The 23,270-nt window shown below is 37.4% G+C and overlaps 1 protein-coding gene across 2 annotated transcripts in view; it reads left to right on the forward strand.

The window, feature by feature from the left end:
* SNTG1 (syntrophin gamma 1) overlaps nt 1–23,270 on the forward strand; it is a 564,503-nt gene that overhangs the window by 307,011 nt on the left and 234,222 nt on the right. For both annotated transcript variants that reach the window (XM_042924327.1, XM_042924328.1), the window contains exons 5-7: nt 228–285; nt 1,097–1,140; nt 1,234–1,275. In XM_042924327.1, the coding sequence (XP_042780261.1) occupies nt 228–285; nt 1,097–1,140; nt 1,234–1,275 (144 nt within the window). The remainder of the gene's footprint in view (nt 1–227; nt 286–1,096; nt 1,141–1,233; nt 1,276–23,270) is intronic.

A 23,270-nucleotide genomic window follows, 5' to 3' on the forward strand; every position in this document is an offset into this window, starting at 1 on the left:
TTCAAAGTCAACTGTTATTAGTTACTGGATATCACCGTGAAATTCTAAACAGGTAGATTACATTTTTGGGGAGCAGTATGTGCTGAGTAGAGAAACTCCACAAGTTTGTTTAAATTCTATCTGGTGTCCATTCACAGATTATTCATTGCATGTATAGTTTTCTAACTAAAACCTGCATTTTTATTTTTTGCAATTAAAGAGCGCAATATATGATTTTCTCTTTTCAGGGGGGAGCAGAACATAATATTCCAGTTGTCATTTCAAAAATCTCCAAGGAGCAAAGAGGTAAAGCGTTAAGAGAATTATATAGTAACCATTCCTTTGTAAACCATCCTTACTGTAGAATATGTCAGATTAAATACTATAGATTAGGATATGATTGACCAGTTCCACGTTCCCCATGACCAGGCAGTAAGTGGCTGAGTCTGATTCCTGAGGCTCTCCCTTTATTACTTTTGGGGTGCACTTTTTTCACAGAAAAGCAAAGGGGAAAGAGAAGAGAGAGTGTGACTCTATAAATCAGGGACCACATAGCTTTTCAATTGTTTCATTTAGCAAACAAACATATCCACAAACTTAATGATAACAAGTCCTGTCGAATATAAGCAGTACCTGACATATATATTTTTTTCTGTTCTCATATGAAGTTTTACTCAGTCTATCATGAAGTTTCACTCAAAAACACACCAAAGATGTAAAGCAATTGAAATCAGTAAGACAATCTAATGTTTAAGAGGAAACCCAGAGCTGATCCCATAGCCGAAGGACTGAATGTCTAGATTCAAGCTTTTTCATAGATACCTGAATACAATAAGTACATGAGAAAATCTCGTCATCCATCTAGAAGAGCGACCAGTTTTCGGCAACTGTAAGATCTGAAATGATAGGATTAAACAGAAATAGGTGTTTCAATATCTGGGCGGAATCATAAGATTATTTTTGCATTTCTATTACTTGTGGATCATTTATGACGCTGTCTATATAAAACATTTATTTTTCCCCCTTGTATCAATATTGCTTTGATTTAATTATAAAACTCTTTCATATGTATGAAGAAAATAGTCGATGCATAATCATTGCTTTTCTGTGTTCACAGCGGAACTTTCAGGTCTGCTCTTTATCGGGGATGCAATTCTGCAGGTATACACTTTACCCTAATTTTCTATGTGCAACCAAAATATAAATTCAATTCACAATAGGCCACGTGAAACCACAGTTCTCTTTTCTTTGCAGATAAATGGAATTAACGTGAGAAAATGCAGACATGAAGAAGTGGTGAGTTTTCTTTACTTTTTCTTAATACCATGATTTCCCCATGTGCCAATGAGGATTCATTGCATTGCTAAATACTGTTCAACTTATTCATTAGGTAGGTATGACATTGGTCCAGTGTGCTATCAGATTTTTCAAATGATCTCTTAATTGGGGTGTGTGTGTGTGTGTGTGTGTGTGTGTGTGTGTGTGTGTGTGTTTCATAGTAGAAACAGAATTGTGAGTACTACCCAGCATGAGATGTACTTCAGAGAAATACTTTGAGGGTTGCTTGTTATGTTTTTCCAGGTTTTCTATTAATCCCTACCAGTCAGTGTCCACTGAATATATCTTTAGGTGAAATTCTTTACAAATATTTAAAAGTTTAAAAACAGGGGAGCCTGGGTGGCTCAGTTTGTTAAGTGTCCAAATCTTGATTTCAGCTCAAGTCATGATCTCACAGTTTGTGAGATCAAGTCCCACATTGGACTCTGTGTTCACAGCATGGAGCCTGCTTGAGATTCTCTCTCTGTCCCTCCCCTTCTCACACTCTCCCTCTGTCTCTCTCTCTCAAAATAAATAAATAAACATTTTTAAGAAAGCTTATAAACAATAAAATTTATGTCTGTAAAATCTTACACAGTAGCAGAGTCCATCGGAAGAGCTCATACAGACGTGTGTGTGTGTGTGTGTGTGTGTGTGTGTGTGTGTGTGTTTGAGAGAGACAGAGAGAGAAAGAGGGAGACAGAGAGAGAGAAAGAGAAGGAAAGAGACAAAATTTAGAGGAGCTTAATCTTAATGTATACTGAATTGCACAAGGCAGAAAGTTCACCAATTTTGTGTGTGTGTATGTGTTGTTGTGTTTTGCGGTTAGTTACTTATGTATCTATTTTTTTGGATGTTGGTAAATATGCAGATCTGAAGCCCAGGCCTCAGATACTCTCATTCAGTTTAGGTGGGCCTAGGAATTTTAGGTGGGCGGATTTTAACACCTGGCCCAAATGGTTCCACTCTAGGTGGTGTGTACCCACACTTTGGGAGAAGCTGGAAGGTTGAAGGGCTTCTGTTAGGATGGTGAGGAGACATAAAGGAAGAGGACAGTGGTAGGCACTTGGGAAATATTTGTCGCGCCTGACTAAATAGCATTCCTAGAGCCTTCAATGAATTTCTTTACATCTCACAAGGGAAGGGAAGGAGGAGAAATTATGTTTAAACGTTTATGCTCAAGGGTTGTGTTTGAATGCATTACTCCTCTGTTAAAACTATTTGGAGAAAACTATTCTGATACGTTTGTGTGTTTCAAACCTCAAGGAGGCAACCTTTGCTGTTCTTGGTGAGAAGCCACGGTTCCAAGAGTAGCGAAGGCAGGGGTGGGGGTGGGGGTGGGGGTGTCTCCATTGTGCATACTTGGGATAACTAAGCAGGGTTTGTCATCGTCATCCCTTTTTGTCTTCTCCAAAATCTTACCCAGGCCACTCTATTTATTGCCCCTCTGTGGTGAATGTCCTTTAAGATATTTCCAGTCTCAACTTTAGTACAAATACGTACAGAAAAAGCAGGGTTTCAGGACAAGTTTTAGGCAAATGAGAGCACACCCGAGAGCACTCCGTTCTCCAGGTTCACATGCGAATGTTACATACGGCCACGTAAGCAAATAATACGTTAACTTCAGTCTTTGCGCGAAAATACAAACTGATTTTAAACTCACGACACAGGGAGCCGGAAACAAGTGCATTCTCTTTTCAAACCACATGCTGTTAGGTGGGGCCGTGTTGGCAATTTGGCCTTCCGAGGCAGGCGGCATGCTTAGACAAGCTGTCCTGCAGCTTTGATTAAGCCGATGAGTGCTGCGTGAAAGATTAGAATGTGCTAATAATGCCACTTCCTAATGCTGTTCATTGTGTTTCAAAGACAAGGAAGGTAGGATTATATTGCAAATTATATGTGGCTCTTCGCAATACACTTGCGTTCTTCTTTGAGAGGCTTAACCTTATCAGCTTTGAAAAACAGGCACTAATATTCTCAAATTCCAATCTTTCACTTTCCAACAGTGATTAGATGCTTTTTTCTTCATTGCTAACTACCTAAGCAAATACACCGACTTATACCTCCGCGGAGCTGAGATACTAATTAAATGTTTAAGAATGCACTCAAATGGGCAGAAAAAGGCGCACCGAGCTCAGAGGACGTAGATGGTTTTAAAATAGCACGCTGATGCCACTTGCCTGATTCCAAGTGGGTGATTCACACAGAGTTCCAAACTCAGAAACAGACTGAGTAGGTGTGGCAATATGGTGTAGGTGCACAGAACTTTCCTTCCATTCGTCTGCATCACTCATTGACATGGCTAGAAATTTTGTGTCTGGTCCCTCATTAGCTTCGCTCTTGGGATGCCTTCGACAATACAGATGTGATTTCTCTGTTGGAGTCATGATGACTCCGTGTGTGTTGATCTGAGCGGAAGGAGAATCCCACAGTGTCCACTGCGGGCACCCAGAAGGACTTACAAGGAGTTCGTGAGCCAAATGCCTAGAATCAGATCACCAAAGCATTTGTCTATCTGTGTCTCATGTCGCTAGTCTGGGCATACAATAATTCACTCCTCGGCTGCCGCCACACCATGCAAGGCATTCCTCTTGCGAGAAGTTTGTGGAAGAAGAGACCCTTCCGAAGTTTCCACGTGAAGAAAGATTTAGCACAAGTGCCAAATGTTCCTTGGCCTGTGACATGGTGGCAAGGTGGCAGGGTCCAGTATAGATGGCTTTCATACTCACAAACAATCGTATGCAAATCCTTCCACTGTAATTTCAGGCAAATGGACTTACCTGTTCTGTTACTCATCTTAAAAGAAAGCTAACAACTCCTTTTATAAAGATCGAATGGGAATAATGTGTATGAAACTCTTAGCACAGATCTGGCAAGTAAGAAAAATTCTGTATTATGTGATGCCATCAAATAATATTGCTGCCCTTTTTTCCCTGTTCGCCCCCCAGTGGTTACTGCTGTGTCCGTGTTGGGCAGTGTCTTGTTGAGATTCATCCTGGGCCCTGAGAAGCTCCCATATGAAGAGGGTACTAATGCATGCTGGGGTCTGCATCCCAAGCTCCTTCCGTCACGCGCAGTCAGGAAGTGAAGTGGGCACCCATGCCTGCAGGGGCAGAGCTGTTTGAAAATGAGGGCTCCTTGTTCAGCAGAACAGCTGCCTATTTATATATCTTTGATGTGAATGTGTTATGTAGTCCATGAGTTATGCTCCCAAGACATCGAAAGTTCCTAATGTACCAATTCTTTTTTTTCTTTTCTTTTTTTAATATTTATTTTGAGAGAGAGAGAGAGAGAGAGCAGGGGAGGGGAGAGAGAGAGGGAGACACAGAATGTGAAGCAGGCTCCAGGCACAGAGCCCGATATGGGGCTCAAACTCACGAACCAGAGATCATGACCTGAGCTGAAGTTGGACGCTCAACCGACTGAGCCACCCAGGCGCCCCACCCCCAATTCTTTTTTCAAGGAAACCCATATGTATTGCCACTGTTGATATTAAGATTAACTCTATTTCTTTTTACCTTATCACTGAACCCTCGACACCTTAAGTTGATTGTCATCTATCTATCTATCTATCTATCTGACATTGATTAACAGGTAAACTGATCACATATCAAACTCTGAGTATCATCTATATGAAATACACCGAGATGGAGTCCTTTGTGTGACAAGAAATAATATATAAATAACTTTGTCTCTAGCTTTATTGCAATGTGAACATCATTTCTGTAGAGTTTAAAAACTGAGAGAGTGTACAAAAAATTAGCAGGAAAGGACATGTTGATTTATCTGTGGTCTTCAAAATGTAACAGTGGGATCTGTTTATGCTCACGAGAAATAAAAGGAAATAAGATCTATCTATAGCAGAAAAAAATGCATCTTGAGTTTATAATCAAGATAGTTGGAAATGAGAATCTATTAGCGTAATTGAAATTTCATCTAATAAGACTTTCAAAACAGCAAAGCTCATCACTAGGCAAAGCAGAATTGATGGATAGATAATTCCAGACGTTTCTTCCTAAAATATTTCTGGTTTCATGTTTGAGATTTATGGGTTCTAAAAAAGAGGTTCATTTGCCTTTTGGTTTTGTGGTTTTGCTGATACCAAATATTAGATAATTAGAAATGCAAATAACTAATTTGTTCTGAATTTTTAATTTTAAAACAAAGTCCAAAAAACCATATGTGTCTTATAAGAGCAGAATGAGTATCTTGATCAGTTGAAATCTGATATTCATGCCATAAAAACAAATTTTGATAAAACTAATGTAAACTGTTGTTTAATAGCATTTTAATTATTATGATATGCTTAAATTAGTTCAAAATTTCCATTAGAATAAAAAGAATATGTTCTTTTTTTAGCTTAGAATAATCAGAAAATAACTTTACAAAGGCTATATCTTATCATCTGAAAATAAGGCATTAATTTATACATTGGAACCGTTTAGTAGGTTTTATGAGTTACCAAGGAACATATTTAGGATGTGATTTGGGAACACACATCATTTTGCATCTTGGCAAAAGATTAAAATGTCACAGAGTTGCAAATCATGTTTTACCTAACCGCTAATAATTCTTAATTTGTTCTCAGTTTGGAAATAGGTATTGAGATCTAACAGATTAATACTTTCCTTAAGAATTCTAACTATAGCAGTGTTTTTCTTTAAGTTAACTACTACCCAGGAAAGCCATACATGAAATAATTACACTTTTAATATTTCCTACTAGTTTTGGAAACTTTAAATGCAAAGACAAAAATATGCAAAATATTGTTTATGCTATCGCTGATTTCGGAAATAAAGTATCTAGAACTTGCCTTACCTGCATACTTAGCTTTTTATTAATACTTTTAGGCCTTCCTTCTCTGCTAAGCCCACAGGCCTGTCCCTCATTAGGTATGAATATAGATAGCACAGGCCACACTTTAATTAAATGTATGCTTTTCACTCCTGGCTACTGATTCTCATCAAATCCTTATTTGCTGTCTAACATAGCTTAAAGACCCGATTTTGCAACTCCCATAATAATGAAACAAAGGCAAGCCTGGTAAACCAATCACGTGTGGAGCCCCAGCCAATTTTTATCTAGAGCAATGGACACAGAGAATACACAGCAGCAAGCACAGGGGACCATGTTGTACTAGGGGACAAAGTAATTGGGACGTATCAATGCATGTGTCCATATCCGCTCCTCACCTCCAACAAAGACTTCTCAGTCACTCCTGCTCCCCAGGTTAGAATGATGAGGGTACATATGTGTCACATATAGATTATACACTTTTCGCATAACTGACTTATTTTGTTTTCAAGGTGATTAAAGTGAAAGGCAAGGAGAAAAAAAGCATAGGAGAATAAAAGCTTCAAGATCTAAGCTAAAAATTGTGTCTCAGGCACTTTTCAGCTACGTGATGTTCCTAAAGTTCAAAGTCTCTTGCCCTCGTTTTTGTGGTCGGCAAGGTGGAGAGTTTTTCACTTTTTCAGCCAAAGTGTTCAATTATTTTATTGGACACACGTTTCGGTAAACCTGGAGAACTGTGCCACACAAATAGTAAACCGTGGTGAATCTAACTATGGGCCCTAGTTGATAATAATGTATCAGTCTGTGCTTATCGCTTGTAACAAATTGATCCGCTGGTGCAAGATCTCAATAATAGAGGAGATTCTCTCTGTGTGAGAGAAGATGGGCAAGGAACTTTCTGCACAGTTTTACCGCAAGCCTGAAAGCATTTTAAAAAGTAAAGTCCATTAAAGTTGAATAAAAAGGACAAAAAGCACCTTTGCAGGCACTCTTTCGTGAGCAAGTGGAGATATGCCGAAAGCAACGCCTATGTATACATCAGGCGTATACAAAAATAGTGGAAATCGAGAAGTGATACCGACAGCTATCATAATTACTCAGATTCGTTGTTGTTGTTGCTGTTGTTGTTGTTTCCTTTTGGACACCCATAAGTCCTGTTAATACTGTCTGTGCCCCTGGGAGATAACTCCTTAGGGGAAAACAAACCTGAAGAAAAATGTTTTGGAGAAAATGCTTTTAAAATAACAGGGTACAAGGAACGATGCCTTGCTGCCTGTAAGAAATGTCTCCCAGAACACTGGCTACCATTACATGAGGAAGGGATGGGATCTGATAGAAACAGCCTCCGTGCCCCGGAGGAACAGTAATGCTTGTTAGAGTCTACAGTAACTAAGAGAATCTGATAGAGGTGGCCAGAGAAGAAGAAAGAAAGAGAAATGGAGCCCTGGACACACGGACGGACTCATTTCTTGGAAACACTCAGAATCATCAGGGGATAAATGATTTTTTATGGAGGTTGAGGTTCTGCAGTTGTAGGGGGGGTAAAAAAACAATGGGTTGTGGTTTCATCAATCACTCTCAAAGCGGGCAGTTCTCATCATGAAGGGACAGTAGCTGGGATCCTCCATATTGTGAAAACTTGTGGTCCTGTGGTAGCGGGAGGCCTTCTAGAAGTCACGTCTACACCGGGCGCTACTGGAAGTCTCCCCGGGAGGCTTCTGGAGGCCTATGGCCCGAAGTAGTTCTGGGACATGTCCAGATGCTACCAACTACCACCGAAGGTAATCTGGGCAGTACGCAGATCCGGGAATCAGAAAGGGAAAACCCAAGATCCAGTTAAAGATCAAAGACCTGTGGTCGCCCAGATATCTGGGGAATTCTAAAGCAGAAAGATATCCTATTATACGTCTTTATTCTTAAGAATGTCAGGGAGCCCAAAAACAGCTGCTATAGAATTGTGCCATAGGAACTATCCTTATTCAGTTGTTCTGATGTTGTGTATATAAGCAAATTCCTAGAAAACTTCCTCTGGTTAGTTTTAGATATTGAAATAGCATAGAAAAAAGCATATTTGACCCCTTCAGGATTATCTATCAAAAGACAGATCGAGGGCCTTCTGCTCTGGTCTGAACGCCTGTGTCTCCCCAGAATTCATATGTTGAAATTCTAATGCCAGTGTGCTAGCATTGGGAGGTGTCTGGGTCGTGAGTGTGGAGGCCTCATGAATGGGATTAGTGACCTCATAAAAGAGGCCTTACAGAGCCAGCTACCCACTTCCCTCACGTGAGAATAAAAGGAGTCTACACCCCAAAGAGGGCCTTCTCCCAGCAATGTCGGCATACCGATCTCAGACTTCTCCAGACTGTAAGAAATAAACTCCTTCTGTTTGGAAGCTACCCAGTCTGCGGTGTTCGGTTATAGCAGCTGGAACAAAGACACCTTCCCCATATGTGCAATCTGAACAAGTCTTAAGCAAGTGCAGAGATCTGGGGTTAAAAGGGATGTTTTAATTTTTTTTTCCCCTCCTGCAACTCTGATGACAATAAACAGAGTTGTTGATAATTTTTTTGAAAATAGAAAGTAGATTTTCATTTCCGTGGGAACTGTCCTGGGAGGTCTGAGAAAGCCGAAGTGAAAGTCAATGTCTAGCAGAAATTCACTTTACAGAGTCAGATAGGAGTCAGAGCAAGCAGGGGTATTATAGCCAAGAACAGGAGATTGAATTAGAATTCAGCAAAAGTGAGTATTTGGCCCCAGGCACGACAGACGGCATGGGGGAAGGTTCTGCACCACAATAAAGTGAGATAGATACTAGGGACAGCAATCTTCTCTGCCTTTCTCCTAAACTCTCAGAACACTGGCAGCTAGGTGTTGTTCGTTTCTTTGTTTGTTTGTTTTTGTTTGTTTTTGTTTTTGTTTGTTTTTTTTACCACTAAGGGGGCAGGTAAAATTTATTGTGAAATTGATCTAAGAGAAATAACCCACAAATAATACATTTGGACTGTGCCACTGAAGGCCGAGTTCCCACTAATAACTCCACAATGCAGGCCGGTAGTGGATGTAACCATGCATCGTCTACCCAAAGCTATCAATTCGCTTTTCAGTGCCTGACTCCTAAATGTTGACTGATACCAAAGGATCACTGATATTTGAAGAAAATTGTCCACATCAAAGACAACAACTAAAGCGGAGGGAAAAAGAAATGAAGGAAACAGACAACACAGGAGTCAAGAAAAAAAGCCAGAGAGAGGGATCAATACTATAATATTTTCAGAGAACTGCCAGAGACTATTATATAATTTTTTAAAGCCATCATTACATATAAAAGGAACATGTTCAGAAAAAAAACAAGATGTTAAAACTTTGATGAAATATTGAAAAAAAACTATAGACTGTAGGATGATTACAAAATAAAGTTGGGAAGTGGTCAATATGGAATAAAATAACAAGTAGGCAATAAGACAGAATAAATATTAGAGATATTCTATTCAGGAATTCAAACATCAGAACACTAGAATTTTCAGAAAGAAAATACATAGAATAAAGGAATTGGCTGTTCTCGAAGGAAGGAATGACACAAGAAAAGTATCTGGATTTGGTGTATATACTTTCAAATATAAATGAAATGCCAAGCAAAAAAGAAAAAGAAAAAAGAAAAAAGAAAGCGTGTCTCCATATCTATGCTTCCTGTGAAGTGGCATAATATTATGATTTTAGTTTGCATTTCCCTAATGACTGAGAATATTGAACATCTTTTTATGTGTTTATGATACTCCCAGATATTTTTGATTAATTGGGTTACTTGACTTACTGATTTTGAAGAGTTTGTTTATTTTAGGCATTCTGGCTGCAAGTCAAATATATAATTTGCAAATATTTTTCCCTGTCTTGGTGCATTTCGTGAATTTCTTAATTGCACCTTTTGAATCTCAAAGGTTTTGATTGTCATCAAGTTCGGCTCGTGGATATTTTAATTTCATCACTTGAACGCAGCTTTTGCCATCTTACCTAACAATTGTAAGGCTCTGAAGATTTGTTGCTTTGTTTTGTTCTGAGGGTCTTATAGTCTTACGTATTGCATTTAAGTCTATGACCAATTTGGAGTTGATGTTTATATATGGTGTGAGATAAGGTCGTGTGGGTATCCAGATGTGCCAGCATCAGGTTCTTTGGCAATTTTGTTAAAAATGAATTGTGCTCAACATAAAAGCTCATTTCTAGGTACTTAATTACGTTCCATTAATCTGTTTGTGTATGCTGATGTAAATGTCACACCGCTGATCGTTGTAACTTTGCAGTAAATTTTGCAAATGAAAATTTAAGTCCTTAAATTTTATTTTTTGTATTTGTTTTTTATTTTGAATTTTTCAATATTTGATTTTTCAAAATATTTTTTTAACGTTTATTTATTTTTGAGAGACAGAGCACAAGAGGGGGAGGGGCAGAGAGAGAGGGAGACACAGAATCCGAAGCCAGTTCCAGGCTCTGAGCTGTCTGCCCAGATCCCGACAGGGGGCTTGAACACTCAAACTGTGAGATCATGACCTGAGCTGAAGTCCGAGGCTTAACTGACTGAGCCACCCAGGGACCCCTTCAATATTCGATTTTTAAATAAACTGTTTATGTTAGAACAGTTTTAGATTGACAGAAAATAGTAAAAATAGTATTGAGTGTTTTAATATCCTCTACACCCAGTGTTTCCTATTTTCATCATCTTACATTATTATAATACATTTCTGACAGTTATTACTACCGATGTTTATACAGTTATTAATGAAAGTCTGATTGACACTCCATTCAGATTTCCTTAGTGTTTACCTAATACCTTCTCTGTTTCCAGATCCGTTCCAGAACACACGTTGTGTTTAGTCACGTGTCTCCTTAGGCTCCTCTTGGCTCCATTTTCTGGGGCTTCTTATTTTGATAATCTTAACGGTTTTGAAGAGTACTGGTGAGAAATTTCGTGAAATGTCCCTCAGGAGTCATTTTTCTAGCATATTCCCTGTGATTAGACAGGTTTATGTGTGTTGGGGAGGAAGACCTTAAAAGCAGAGTGCATTTTTGTCCTATCATGTCAAGGGTACATACTATCAACATGACTTTATTAGCATTAATATTAACCTTGGTCCCCTGGCTGCGAGAGACTTTGTCAAGTTTCTCCACTCTGAAGTTACTTTTTGTTTCCTTCCCACCCCGTGCTCTTTGGAAAGAGGACACTACGCGGAGCCCACGTTTAAACATGGCAGAATACGCCTCACCTCTGCAAGGGTGGCTGTCTACTCGCATTCTTTGGAGTTCTGCTACCTAGGAGATTTGTCTACACATATTAATTTATTTGTTTATTCCATCATATTGATTGTTCAGTATAGACTCGTGGGTGTTTTTTTGTTTGTTTGTTTGTTTGTGGGTTTTTTGGGGTTTTTTTTGTTTTTTTGCACAAGTGGTTCTAGCATTGGCCCTTGGGAGCTCTTACAGTTGGTTTCAGGGTGGCTTTGAAATGCTCCCTCAGATATTTTTTGGCACTAAAATATGTTTCAGTCTCATCTTGTATAGATTCTGCCAATCCAAGAATTAGCCGTGACCCCTAGAGGTCTTGCTTCCCTTCATTAGAGAAGTATGAGAAACCGAAATCTGAGTCCCAGGTGGGCTCATTGCCTGCTGGAACTAAGAAATGTGTGTGTACAGACTTGTTCATATGCACAAATGCGCTCATGCTCATTTCTATATATAACCATTTGTGTCTGTGTTAAACCGAACGTGAGTTTATGCGGCTGCCTTCAACGTAATCCAGCGTCAGGTGGATCATTCTAGTCTCCTCTTGCTTATCTATAGCCTCCTCTGTCAACAGGTGGCTGCATCATCTGCCATCTGTTTGGTTAACTTTTCAAGCCCAGTGCACATATACTGTCTCAGAATTGTTAACCCATTCCCCGGTGGGAAAAGCTTTATTAAGTGAGTAGAGAGTTTACGTACAGTTTTTTGTTTTTTGTTTTTTTTTGGCATTTAGCTATACAGATTTTATTTCCAAAGTTACAGAAGTCAGTCCCACTACCCCAATTCTTTCAGTGAGGTTGTTTCAAACATTCATAATACAATTAGACTCTCTGGTCGCATTCTGTATTACATCATGCTATTCCCCCAATCTCCTAAATGGTTTTGTTAAAAAAGATCTGTACGGGGCGCCTGGGTGGCGCAGTCGGTTAAGCGTCCGACTTCAGCCAGGTCACGATCTCGCGGTCCGTGAGTTCGAGCCCCGCGTCGGGCTCTGGGCTGATGGCTCAGAGCCTGGAGCCTGTTTCCGATTCTGTGTCTCCCTCTCTCTCTGTCCCTCCCCCGTTCATGCTCTGTCTCTCTCTGTCCCACAAATAAATAAAAAAAAAAAAAAAAAACGTTGAAAAAAAAAAAGATCTGTAGGCAGTAAGGCTTTCTCAATTTCTGGCTGTAAATTCTATGGGTTTTGACAAGTGCAGAGTACAATAATTCACCAGTAAGATACCATACAAGATAATTTCACTTTCCAGAAAAAAATCTTCCTCGTCTCTTCCTTTCCTACTCCTGCATCCTGCGCATCCCAGGATTCTCTGGAAACGATTGTTACACTGTCCGTATGGTTTTGTCTTTACCAGAAAATTATGATTGGAGTCCGAGGGAATATAGCCTTTTTGGATTGGTTTGTTTCATTCAGCAATGTGCATTTAAAAATAATCCATGTCTTTTCACGGCTTGATGGTTCCTTTCTTTTTGAACTCCGAATAATATTCCATTGTTCACCTACTGGAACAGTAAACAACCGCACTGCAGCTTGTTTATCCATTCACCTATCGAAGGACATCACGCTTGCTTCCAGTTCTTGGTGATTAGGAATAAAGCTGCTAGAAAGATTTGCATGCAGGTCTTTGTGTGGACATAAATATTCAAATTAATTGACTGTAGCCTAGGACTACAATTGCTGATTACATGGCAAGGCCATACTTAGTTTGTCAGAAAGTGCCAAACTGTCTTCCAAAAAGGCTACGCCATTTTGTACCTCCACCGGTAATGAAGGGGGGTTGCCCTTGCTCAGTATTATCAGTGAGAGGAATTGTCACTTTTTGTTTATAAACTATGTTGACAGGTGTGTAGTAGTATCTCATGGCTAATTTACGGCTCTTTTATGACAAATGTTGAGCAATTTTTCACATACTTAATTTGCCTTCTTTATATCTCCTCTGGCGATGTCTGTTTGTGTAGCTTTTTCACTTTTTGAGTGAGTTGTGAGTTTTCTTGTTGTTGAGACTTAAGATTTTTTGTAGGTGTTGGAGATAGCTGGTTATATCGGATATGACCTCAAACATATGTGTGTTTTTTCCAAATAAATGCCTTTAAAATATTTTCTCCCTGTTTCATTTTCTTAAATGTATGTTTTTCATGTTCTTAAATGTATATTTTTCATTTTCATAAATGTACATTTTTCAGAAGTCTATCATTTTATTTTATTTTATTTTATTTTTTAATTTTAATGTTTATTTATTTTTGAGACAGACAGAGAGTGTAGGCAGGGGAGGGGCAGAGAGAGAGACACACACACAGAATCTGCAGCAGGCTCCAAGGCTCTAAGCTGTCGGAACAGAGCCCAACGTGGGGCTCGAACCCACGAACTGTAAGATCATGACCTGAGCTGAAGTTGGACGCTTAACCAACTAAGCCACCCAGGTGCCCCAGAAGTCTATCATTTTAATAAAGTTCAATGAATCAATTTTTTCTTTCATGAATTGTGCTTGTGGTGTTGCATTTAAAAACTCATCACCAAACCCAAGGTCATTGGGTAATGTCCTTTGCTTTCTTCTAAACATTTTATAGTATTAGATTTTACACTTAGTTCTATGTTTAATTTAGAAGTAATTTATGTGAAAGGGATAAGGTCTACTTCTAAGCTATTATTACCATTATTTTTTTGCATATGGATTTTTATTGTTTGAGCACATTTGTCAAAAAGACTATGAATTTCCACTGTATTGCCTTTACTCCTTTGTTGATCAGTTGACTATATTTGTGTGAGGCTGTTTCTGGGCTTCCTATTGTCTTATGTTAATTAATATGTGTTCTTTTACCAATAGCATGCTGCCTTGATTATTGCAGCTTTATGGTAAGTCTTGAAATCGGGAAGAGCATGCCCACTAACTTTGTTCTTCCTCAGTATTCTTTTGGCTCTTATAAATCTTGCTTTTCTTTCCTTTTCTTTGTTTTCTTTTCTTTTTCTTTTCTTTTTTTTTTAGGATTTTAGTTACCAGTACTGTAGTTTAGTTTTTTAATATAATTTATTGTCAAGTTAACAACATACAGTTTATACAGTGTGCTCTTGGCTTTGGGAATAGATTCCTATGATTCATCGCTTACATACAACACCCAGTGCTCATCCCAACAAGTGCCCTTGCTTTTGCATATAAAATTTGGAATTACTTTTATTTTTTTAAGTTTCTACTTAAATGCCAGTGAATTAACATACAGTGTAATATTAGTTTCAGGTGTACAATATGGTGATTGAACACTTCTGTACAATACCCACTGCTCATCACAGGTGCACACCTTAATCCCTATCACCTATTTAACTTGTCCCTCCACCCTCCTCCCTTCTGGTAACCACCAGTTTGTTCTCCACAGTGAAGTGTCTGTATCTTGGTTTGTCTCTCTCTCTTTTTTCCCTTTGCTTATTTGTTTTATTTCTTAAATTACACATATGAATGAAACCATATGGTATTTGTCTTTCTCTGATTGGCTTGTTTCACTTAGCATAATACATGTCATTGGAAATGGCAAGATTTCATTCATTTTATAGCTGAGTAATATTCCAATATATATACACATATACATACACACACACTATATATATATAATGGCTGAGTAATATATTATATATTACTCATTATATATATATACATTATATATATACGCATTATATATATATATATATATATATGGCTGAGTAATATTCCATTATATATATATATATATATATATATATATATATATATATACACATACACACACACACACACACACACACACCACATCTTCCTTATCCATTCATCAATCAATGGACACTTGGGCTGCTTCCATAATCTGACTGTTGTAGATAATGCTGTTATCAACATTGAGGTACCTGTGTCCCTTTGAATTAGTATTTTTGTATTCTTTGGGTAAATACTTAGTAGTGCAATTGCTGGATCATCAAGTAGTTCTATTTTTAACTTTTTGAGGAACCTACCATTGTGGTCAGAAAAGGTGAATGGTATGGTTTCAATCTTTTTATATTTGTTGAGACATGTTTTGAGATCTAATATGTGATCTACTCTGGAGAATGTTCCATGCACACATGAAAAAAATGTGTATTCTGCTCTTTTAGGATGGAATGTTCTCAATGTATCTGTTAAGTTCAGATACCTACAAAATAGCTTTTAGGATTTTGATGGTGGTTACAGTAAATTGATCAATTTAGGAAAATCAACATCTAAAAAATATTCAGTCGGTTGAGCATCCGACTTCCACTCAGGTCATGATCTCGCAGTCTGTGAGTTTGAGCCCCACGTCAGGCTCTGTGCCGACAGCTCAGAGCCTGGAGCCTGTTTCAGATTCTGTGTCTCCCTCTCTCTCTGACCCTCCCCTGCTCATGCTCTGTCTCTCTCTCTGTCAAAAATAAATAAACATTAAAAAAATTTAAATATTCAGTTTTATAATCCATGAGCATGGGTTATCTTGTCTTTGTTCTATCCTCACGGTTTTGTAGTTTTGCTCATATAAATTCTCTCTCTCTATATATATATATATTGTTAGATTTAAACCTAAGTATTTCAGTTCTTTGGTGTGACAGTCAGAGATATTGCTTCTATAACTTCAAATTCCAAATGGTTATCACTGCCACATGGCAAAGCAATAAACTTTTGTATGTTAAATACCCATTTTGTCCCATTGTTTTATTCCTTTACCAGTTTCAGGAATTGGTTGTTGTTGTTTTTGTTGACTTTGGTAGAGTCTTTCGGATTTTCTACACAGAAAATTTCTGTGACTAAAGGTGGCTTTTTCCTTCCAATATATGTAACTTTTATTTCATTTTTGCACCACCCTGGACTTTCAGTATGATTTGAATAGACATTTTGGAGAAAATAAGTCCTTGTTTTGTCTCTGGTCTCAGTGGGAAGGAGTCCAGTTTCCAAGCATTAAATATGATGTTAGGTGTGTGTTTTTTATAGATGTTCTTTATCAAGTTGTGGAAGTCTTCCTATATTCCTACTTTGCTGAGAGTTTTAATCATTGGATATATGTTGGGTTCTTTCAAATGATTTTTCTGCATTAATTGATATGACCGTTCTGTTTTTGTTCTTTAGCCTTTTGATGTGGTGGATGACACTGATTGAATTAAAATGTTGAATCATCCTTGCTTACCTGGAATAAAACCAATTTGGTGTGTTATATAATCCATCTTATAGATTGTTGGGTTTGATGTGCAAATGATTTTTGGAGATCATGGTGCTCATGAGATATATTGGTCTTAATTTTCTTCGTCTATAATGCTTCTCAAAATTGTTTTTGGTATTAAGTTAATGCCTGGCATTGAAGAATGACTTCGGAGATGGTTCCCCTGCCTCTATATTCCAAAAAAGATTATGGAGGATTGGTATCATTTCTTCATTAGATATGTGATAGAGCTCAACAAGGAAACTTTTTACCTTTTTTGCTATGTTATTAGTATTGGTTCAATTTCTTTAATATATCTAGTCATTTCAGGATCCCTATTTTTCCTTGTATGAGTTTTAGTGGTTGTGTGTGTGTCCTTTAAAGAATTGATCCAGGGGTCCTGGGTGGCTCAGTCGGTTAAGCGTCCGACTTCAGCTCAGGTCATGATCTCGCAGTTCATGGGTGCAAGCCTCGCATTGGGCTCTGTGCTGACAGCTCAGAGCCTGGAGCCTGATTCGGATTCCGTGTCTCCCTCTCGCTCTGCTCCTCCCCTGCTTGAGCTCTGTCTCTCTCTCTTTCTCAAAAATAAACATTAAAATTTTTTTTAAAAGAATTGATCCATATCTTCCAAATAATCAAAATTGTGGGCAAAGAGTTGTTCATAGTATTCCATTATTAACCTTTTGTTTTAATGTCCGTGGGATCAATAGAGATGACCCCTCTTTTATTTCTGACACGGTAATTTGTATCTTCTCTATTTGTTGGTTAGTCTGGTTAGAGGTTTATCAATTTTATTAACCATTGTTCAAATTTATTTAATCATTGTTCATATTTCAAAGAACAAGTGTTTTGTTTCATTTATTTTTCTCTGTTGCTTTTGTTTGTTTCTTTTCCATATCATTGATTTCCTATGTCATTTTTATTGTTTGTTTTCTTCTTTGTGCATTGGGTTTTTGTTGCTCTATTTTTTGTAGTTCCTTTAGTGGAAGCTGATATCTTTGATTTTAATCTCTTCTATTAATATATGCACTGAATTAATATCCATCATATTTACAGGTCTATTTGTCAAATATTTGTTCTCTGTTTCTGCCCCTTTCCACTCCAATTATATTTACTTCCTTGGTTAAATTAAGCTTTATATATGAGTCCATTACACCTCCTCTCACATTTTATTATACGTTAAAAGCAATTTATGTTTGCCTTAGAGTTTCCAATAAACATTTAAAAATTTTTTTATTTACATTTATTTATTTTTGAGAGAACAGGAGAGGCAAAGCATGAGCGGCGGGGGGGGGGGGGGGGGACAGAGAGAGAGAAGGAGACACAGAATCCGAAGCAGGCTTCAGGCTCTGAGCTGTCAGCACAGAGCCCAATGTGGGGCTCAAACCCACAAACCATGAGATCATGACCTGAGCTGAAGTCAGATGCTCCACCGACTGAGCCACCCAGGCGCCCCCAAATAAACATTTTTAATTAATCTCCATGCACTTTCAAATAACCCCATTCTATTTCTTGCATAATTCAAGTACATTTTAACAGAATATTCCTAATTCATACCTCTCATCTATTATTACATTGCTGTCATTCATATTACTTCTCTATGTCCGTTAATAAACCCATACACTGTTACTATTACTTTTTCTTATGTTGATATGAGTTCTTGGCATATTAGTTTTCTAATCCCTAAAGAAATTCATGTAACTTGTTTGTGTGTTTGCTTGTTTGTTTGTTGCATTTCAGGGCTTCTTGTAAGGCATTCTCTATTGTGTATAGGATAAAGATTTTATTTCTAGGTAAAATACTTCCCTCACTCTCTGGCTTACTTCAGGATTTCTTCTTTGTCTTTGATTTTCTGCAGTTTGAGTTCCTGCAGTAAGTACCCGAGAAAAATAACATATCCACACAAATATACATGAATGCTCTTAGCAGCATAATTCATAATAGCCAGAAGACAGAAACAACACATCAACTTATGAATGGATGAACAAAATGTGGTATATCCACATGACCCAGTGTTATTTGGCAATAAAAAGGATAAGGGGACAGATACAGAGTACAATATGGATGATCTTGAAAACATACTAAGTAAAAGAAGCTGGTCACAAAAGATCACATATTGTATGATCTCATTTACATGAAACATCAAGAATGGGAAATCCATAGAGACAGAAAATAGATTACTGATTGCCTGGGGCTAGGGACAGGGGGTGACAAAAAGTGAACGTTAATGGGTAACAGGGTTTCTTTTTAGGTTGACAAAAAATGTTCTAAAGTTAAATAGTGGTCATCACTATACAATTCTATGTATATACTAAAAACCACTGCATTGGATATTTTAACTATGTGATTTTCATGGTCTATAAACAATGTATCAACAACGGTATCAGATAAAAATGCAAATACATTTGTAGAAGTCATTGAGTATGGATTAAATGTTATTTTAATTTTTACTTGATGTAACAATTTCACTTCAGTTTTGTGGTAAAATAAAAGGCAAATACAGAAAACCACATAAAACAAATATATAGCTTAGTAAATTATCAGAAAACAAATAACCTTTAAATTACTAAGAAATAAGATTTGGCCACCACTCAGATGCCCCACTGCGTATCCCATCTTACGCATAGGCTTCCAATGCAACCGCCAGTTTAAATTTTATATTCACATCACTTACTTGGGTGATTTTTATTCAATCCCTATGCAGCATTATTTAGTTTTGACTAATTTTTAAGAACTTGCTATGTAGTTTCGTTTTAATCTCCAGACTTTCGCTGGCGTCATCATCTGAAATTTCGTTTTATTGTTCATTGTTAATGGGATAGACATTTTACACAAAGATTTTATACCATCTCTTTACCTTACGTCCTGGAAATATATCACAACTGTCGGTATAGTTATATTTCAATTAAACCTTTTATTTTGAGATAAGTGCAGATTCACATGAGTTATAATACACAATACAGAGAGATCAGGGGTACACTTTACTCAGTTGCTTCTAAGGATAACATCTTGCAAAACTATATCCCAGTATGTTCACATTGAAGACAGAGTACAACCCCATCACCAAGGGGACCCTTATTCTACCCATTTATAGCCATGCCTACCTCCCTCCTGCCCTCACTACTGAACACCTGGTAACAACTCATCTGCTTTCCATTTTTATAATTTTGCCATTTCGGGAATGTTGCCTAAGTGGGATCATAAAGTCTAACCTTTTGGAAGTTGCTTTTTTCTCCCAGTGGATTTCTCTGGAGACTCATCCAGGGCCTGAAGAGTTACGTTCATACAAAAACCATGCATGAATGTTTATAGCAGATATATTACTAACTGCCCCAAAGGGGAAACATCCAGATATTTTTTGATGGCGATGGTTAAACTGTAGTGCATCCCTGCTAGAGCCTAATACTCAGAAAATGCTCGTGTGGCGATAGGACTTCAACATCTACTCAGGGACTCTAGAAATATTCATATCACTGTAGTATAACAGGTAGATGTTTGTCATTTCCACCTAATGAACATCCATGTACAACCATTTTTCAGTTTTCTTGAATTTTTAAAAGTAATCAAATATTTAGCACAACCAGGTTTTCTGAATTAAAGAAAAATAAAGTGAGAAAAACGCTGCAAATAAATCTTCTGTTAACTTACTGAGCACTAGCTGGCAATAATTTAAAAAATTAGTTTATTTATTTATTTATTTTGAGAGAAAGAGAGGGAGAGAGCACGGAGAGGGGCAGAGAGAGAGGGAAAGAGAATCTCAAGCAGGCTCCACAGTGTGGAGCCTGAGGCCGGACGTGAACTCACGAACGTGAGATCATGACCTGCCCCAAAACCAAGAGTCAGATGCTTAACTGACTGAGCCCCACAGGCGCCCCTAGTTGGCAATACTTCTTATTGGAATTTGGCCAAGATGACTTATGATGGCTCAGAGATTTAAAAGGTAAATCCTGGGGAAATGGTTCAGATTAAACAAATCTTTCTATTATTTACCTTATGATTACTCAACAATCTGAAAATTGTAATAAAACAATGTAAGAAATTACAATAAAAACAGAGAAGTTTTTCATTTGGTGATGCATTTTATATATATTTATAGATATATGTTATATATACATTTTATATATGTTATATATGTATTATATATATTCATATAGGTGTATATATGTGTGTGTGTATGTGTGTGTGTATATATATATATATATATATATATATATATTCTAATTATGTTACAAGCTTATCCTACAATAGATGACGTTATTTTGTCATTAGTACAAGCCTTCTTGCTGAGTCTGAGCCTGCGTGAGCCTGGCAAAAATAAACAGATTTATTAAGTTCTTCCATTTTACTCTTTTGAAATGTTTACTGGGAAGGATGGAAAACAAAATATCAGACAATCATTGTTTTGTTCACTAGGAATTTTTTCAGAGAGATATTATAGAGATGGGGTAAATGATATATGTGTTTGAAGTTTATAGTTATGGGTTTTTATTTTTCTTGTATGTATATTACTATTTTTCCCTTTCTCAAGGTTAATTATGGTCTGTTTATAAACAGATTCTTAACATGAGAAAAAATTTAAATATATTATTGTACAGCTGTAACTAATTATTACAATGAATGCTAACTGAAATTTAAATAAAAACTTAAAAAAATAAAAAATATTATACATATCCTTGAGGTTTTAAAAGCAGCTTGCATAAGAATATACATATCTGGTCTAAATTAGCTTTCACAAATAAAAATATAAAGGTTTAAAAGAAATTAACTCAAGTGTTTCTAATTTGGATATGGTATCACAGATAGTATTTATTTTCTACTCTGTGATTTTTTATAATTTCTAACTTTTCAACAAAGAATATGAGGAAATAAATAATTCTTCGTTTTACAATGACAAGTTACCTGGGCATTTGATCATAGTGTAAACCAAGCCATGTGTCAGGCAATGTCATTATCTCAGGTACACAGAAGTTATTACTATTTCATTTCTACAAATGAGGAGAGCAAGACTAAAAAAACATGGGAATAATTGGCCCAAATTTGAGTCAAAGCGGCAGAATTAAGTCTAATCCAGCCTTACTTCCAAAGTTGATGGTCAACGGGCTACAAAAAGTTGTGCATAAGATTCACTCAGTAAATACATGTTTTGAAAACAAAAATGATTACCGTAACTTAGAGGACAAAAGAAAAATAAGCACCCTCCTCTTTTCTTTCAAACAAAAGATTCTCTTCAGAATTTCAAGAGAAAAGTGTCACAATTTGGATAGTTATTAGAACATACTTCGTCTTCATTATAGATATTACCTTCATTGATAGGACTTTCAGTTCGTGGATATTCCTTTTTCTCTTGGCAAGTATCTCCCACGCCCTCATTATAGTCCACGTGAAACCACAGCATCATGACAGTTTTGAGCTCTGAGGTGGTCCATTGTGAATGACAAAGACCTCCTCAGTTATCTTCTCACTAAAGGAGGTTTATAAGTGTAAGAGATAAAGATTTTATATTAGATAAAGATTAAGATATTTTGCTTTTAATTATGGCGAGATCTTCCTTTGTCATTAAAGATAAATTAAGTATAGATTTTCATTAGTCTTAATTATTTTAGCCACATATCATTGCTTATTAGAATGTACATATGTGTAGAGAAATTTATACCAGTAAATATTATTCTGTCAGTGCCGACTTGGTACCTCCACATAGATCAAATGCACATTTCATACTTAACACAGCCAACTAGAGGTCTTAATTAATAACCTTTCTTGCTTTCCTCATTGCTATAAATAACACAATTTAGTTATGAAGTCTAAAAGGCAAGACACGCAGCCAAGATCCTTCTTTTCTATCACAAATTCCAGTCTGTGGACTGTTCTGAACTAAACACAAATATGCCCACTTCTCTCAGTGAATAATATCATCTCCTAGTCTATGATACTATTATTTTTGCCTGGACCACCTCAGTGGCCTCTGACTTCATTGTGTACCTGCCTTTGTCATAGACTCTAGACTATAGACTATACAAAAGTCTAGACTAGACTAGTCTAGACTTTTGTATAGTCTATACACTAGTCTAGACAAAAGACTATAGACTTTTTCTTGTCCTGCAAGAAAGCAGGACGCAGGATTAAAGTGAGAGATGGCTAATGTCCAGAAAAGACAAGAACGCCGAATAAGTGTCCTTGCTCCGTTTTTGTTAAGATCAGAAGGCTTACAAACATGGTGAGGGACGTGCACAAAGAGACAATAATTCTGTGAACATTAACTCATGGGCGTCAGGGAAAGGGAGTCTTAAAGATATTCGGGGTTAGGGGTTTGGGTTAATACAAAACAAAATCTAGGCGTGGGAGGAAGGGTGTTTACAGCAGACATGAGGCAGCATCTCTGTTCATCTTAGCTAGCCTAGGGGATGAGACAGAGCAAATGACCTCAGGGTTAACAAGGTCCCTTTTCTTTTGCTAATCAGCTCTGCTCTGGGCACCTTCACCCACAGAACAGCGGTCTGTAGCTCTATTCACCTGTTTACCTAATTTGGTCCTTCCTTCCTGTGAAAACAGCTTTCTGCTATAGTACTAAATGCGGGGGGGGCACTTTTGTCCTGAATACCTAATCTTGTTTACCTCATATACCTTTGTATTGGGGGCATGTGCCACCCCCCTATTCTGAGGGCCTTAGCCCCTCTTTATTCTGGGGGCCCTAGTCCCCCTTCTCTATCCGTATTCACCTAATCTTGTTTACCCAAACTTGGGTGTGAGCA

The sequence above is a fragment of the Panthera leo genome, chromosome F2 (genome assembly GCF_018350215.1).
Source record: "Panthera leo isolate Ple1 chromosome F2, P.leo_Ple1_pat1.1, whole genome shotgun sequence".
In the NCBI taxonomy this organism is placed as follows: domain Eukaryota; kingdom Metazoa; phylum Chordata; class Mammalia; order Carnivora; family Felidae; genus Panthera; species Panthera leo.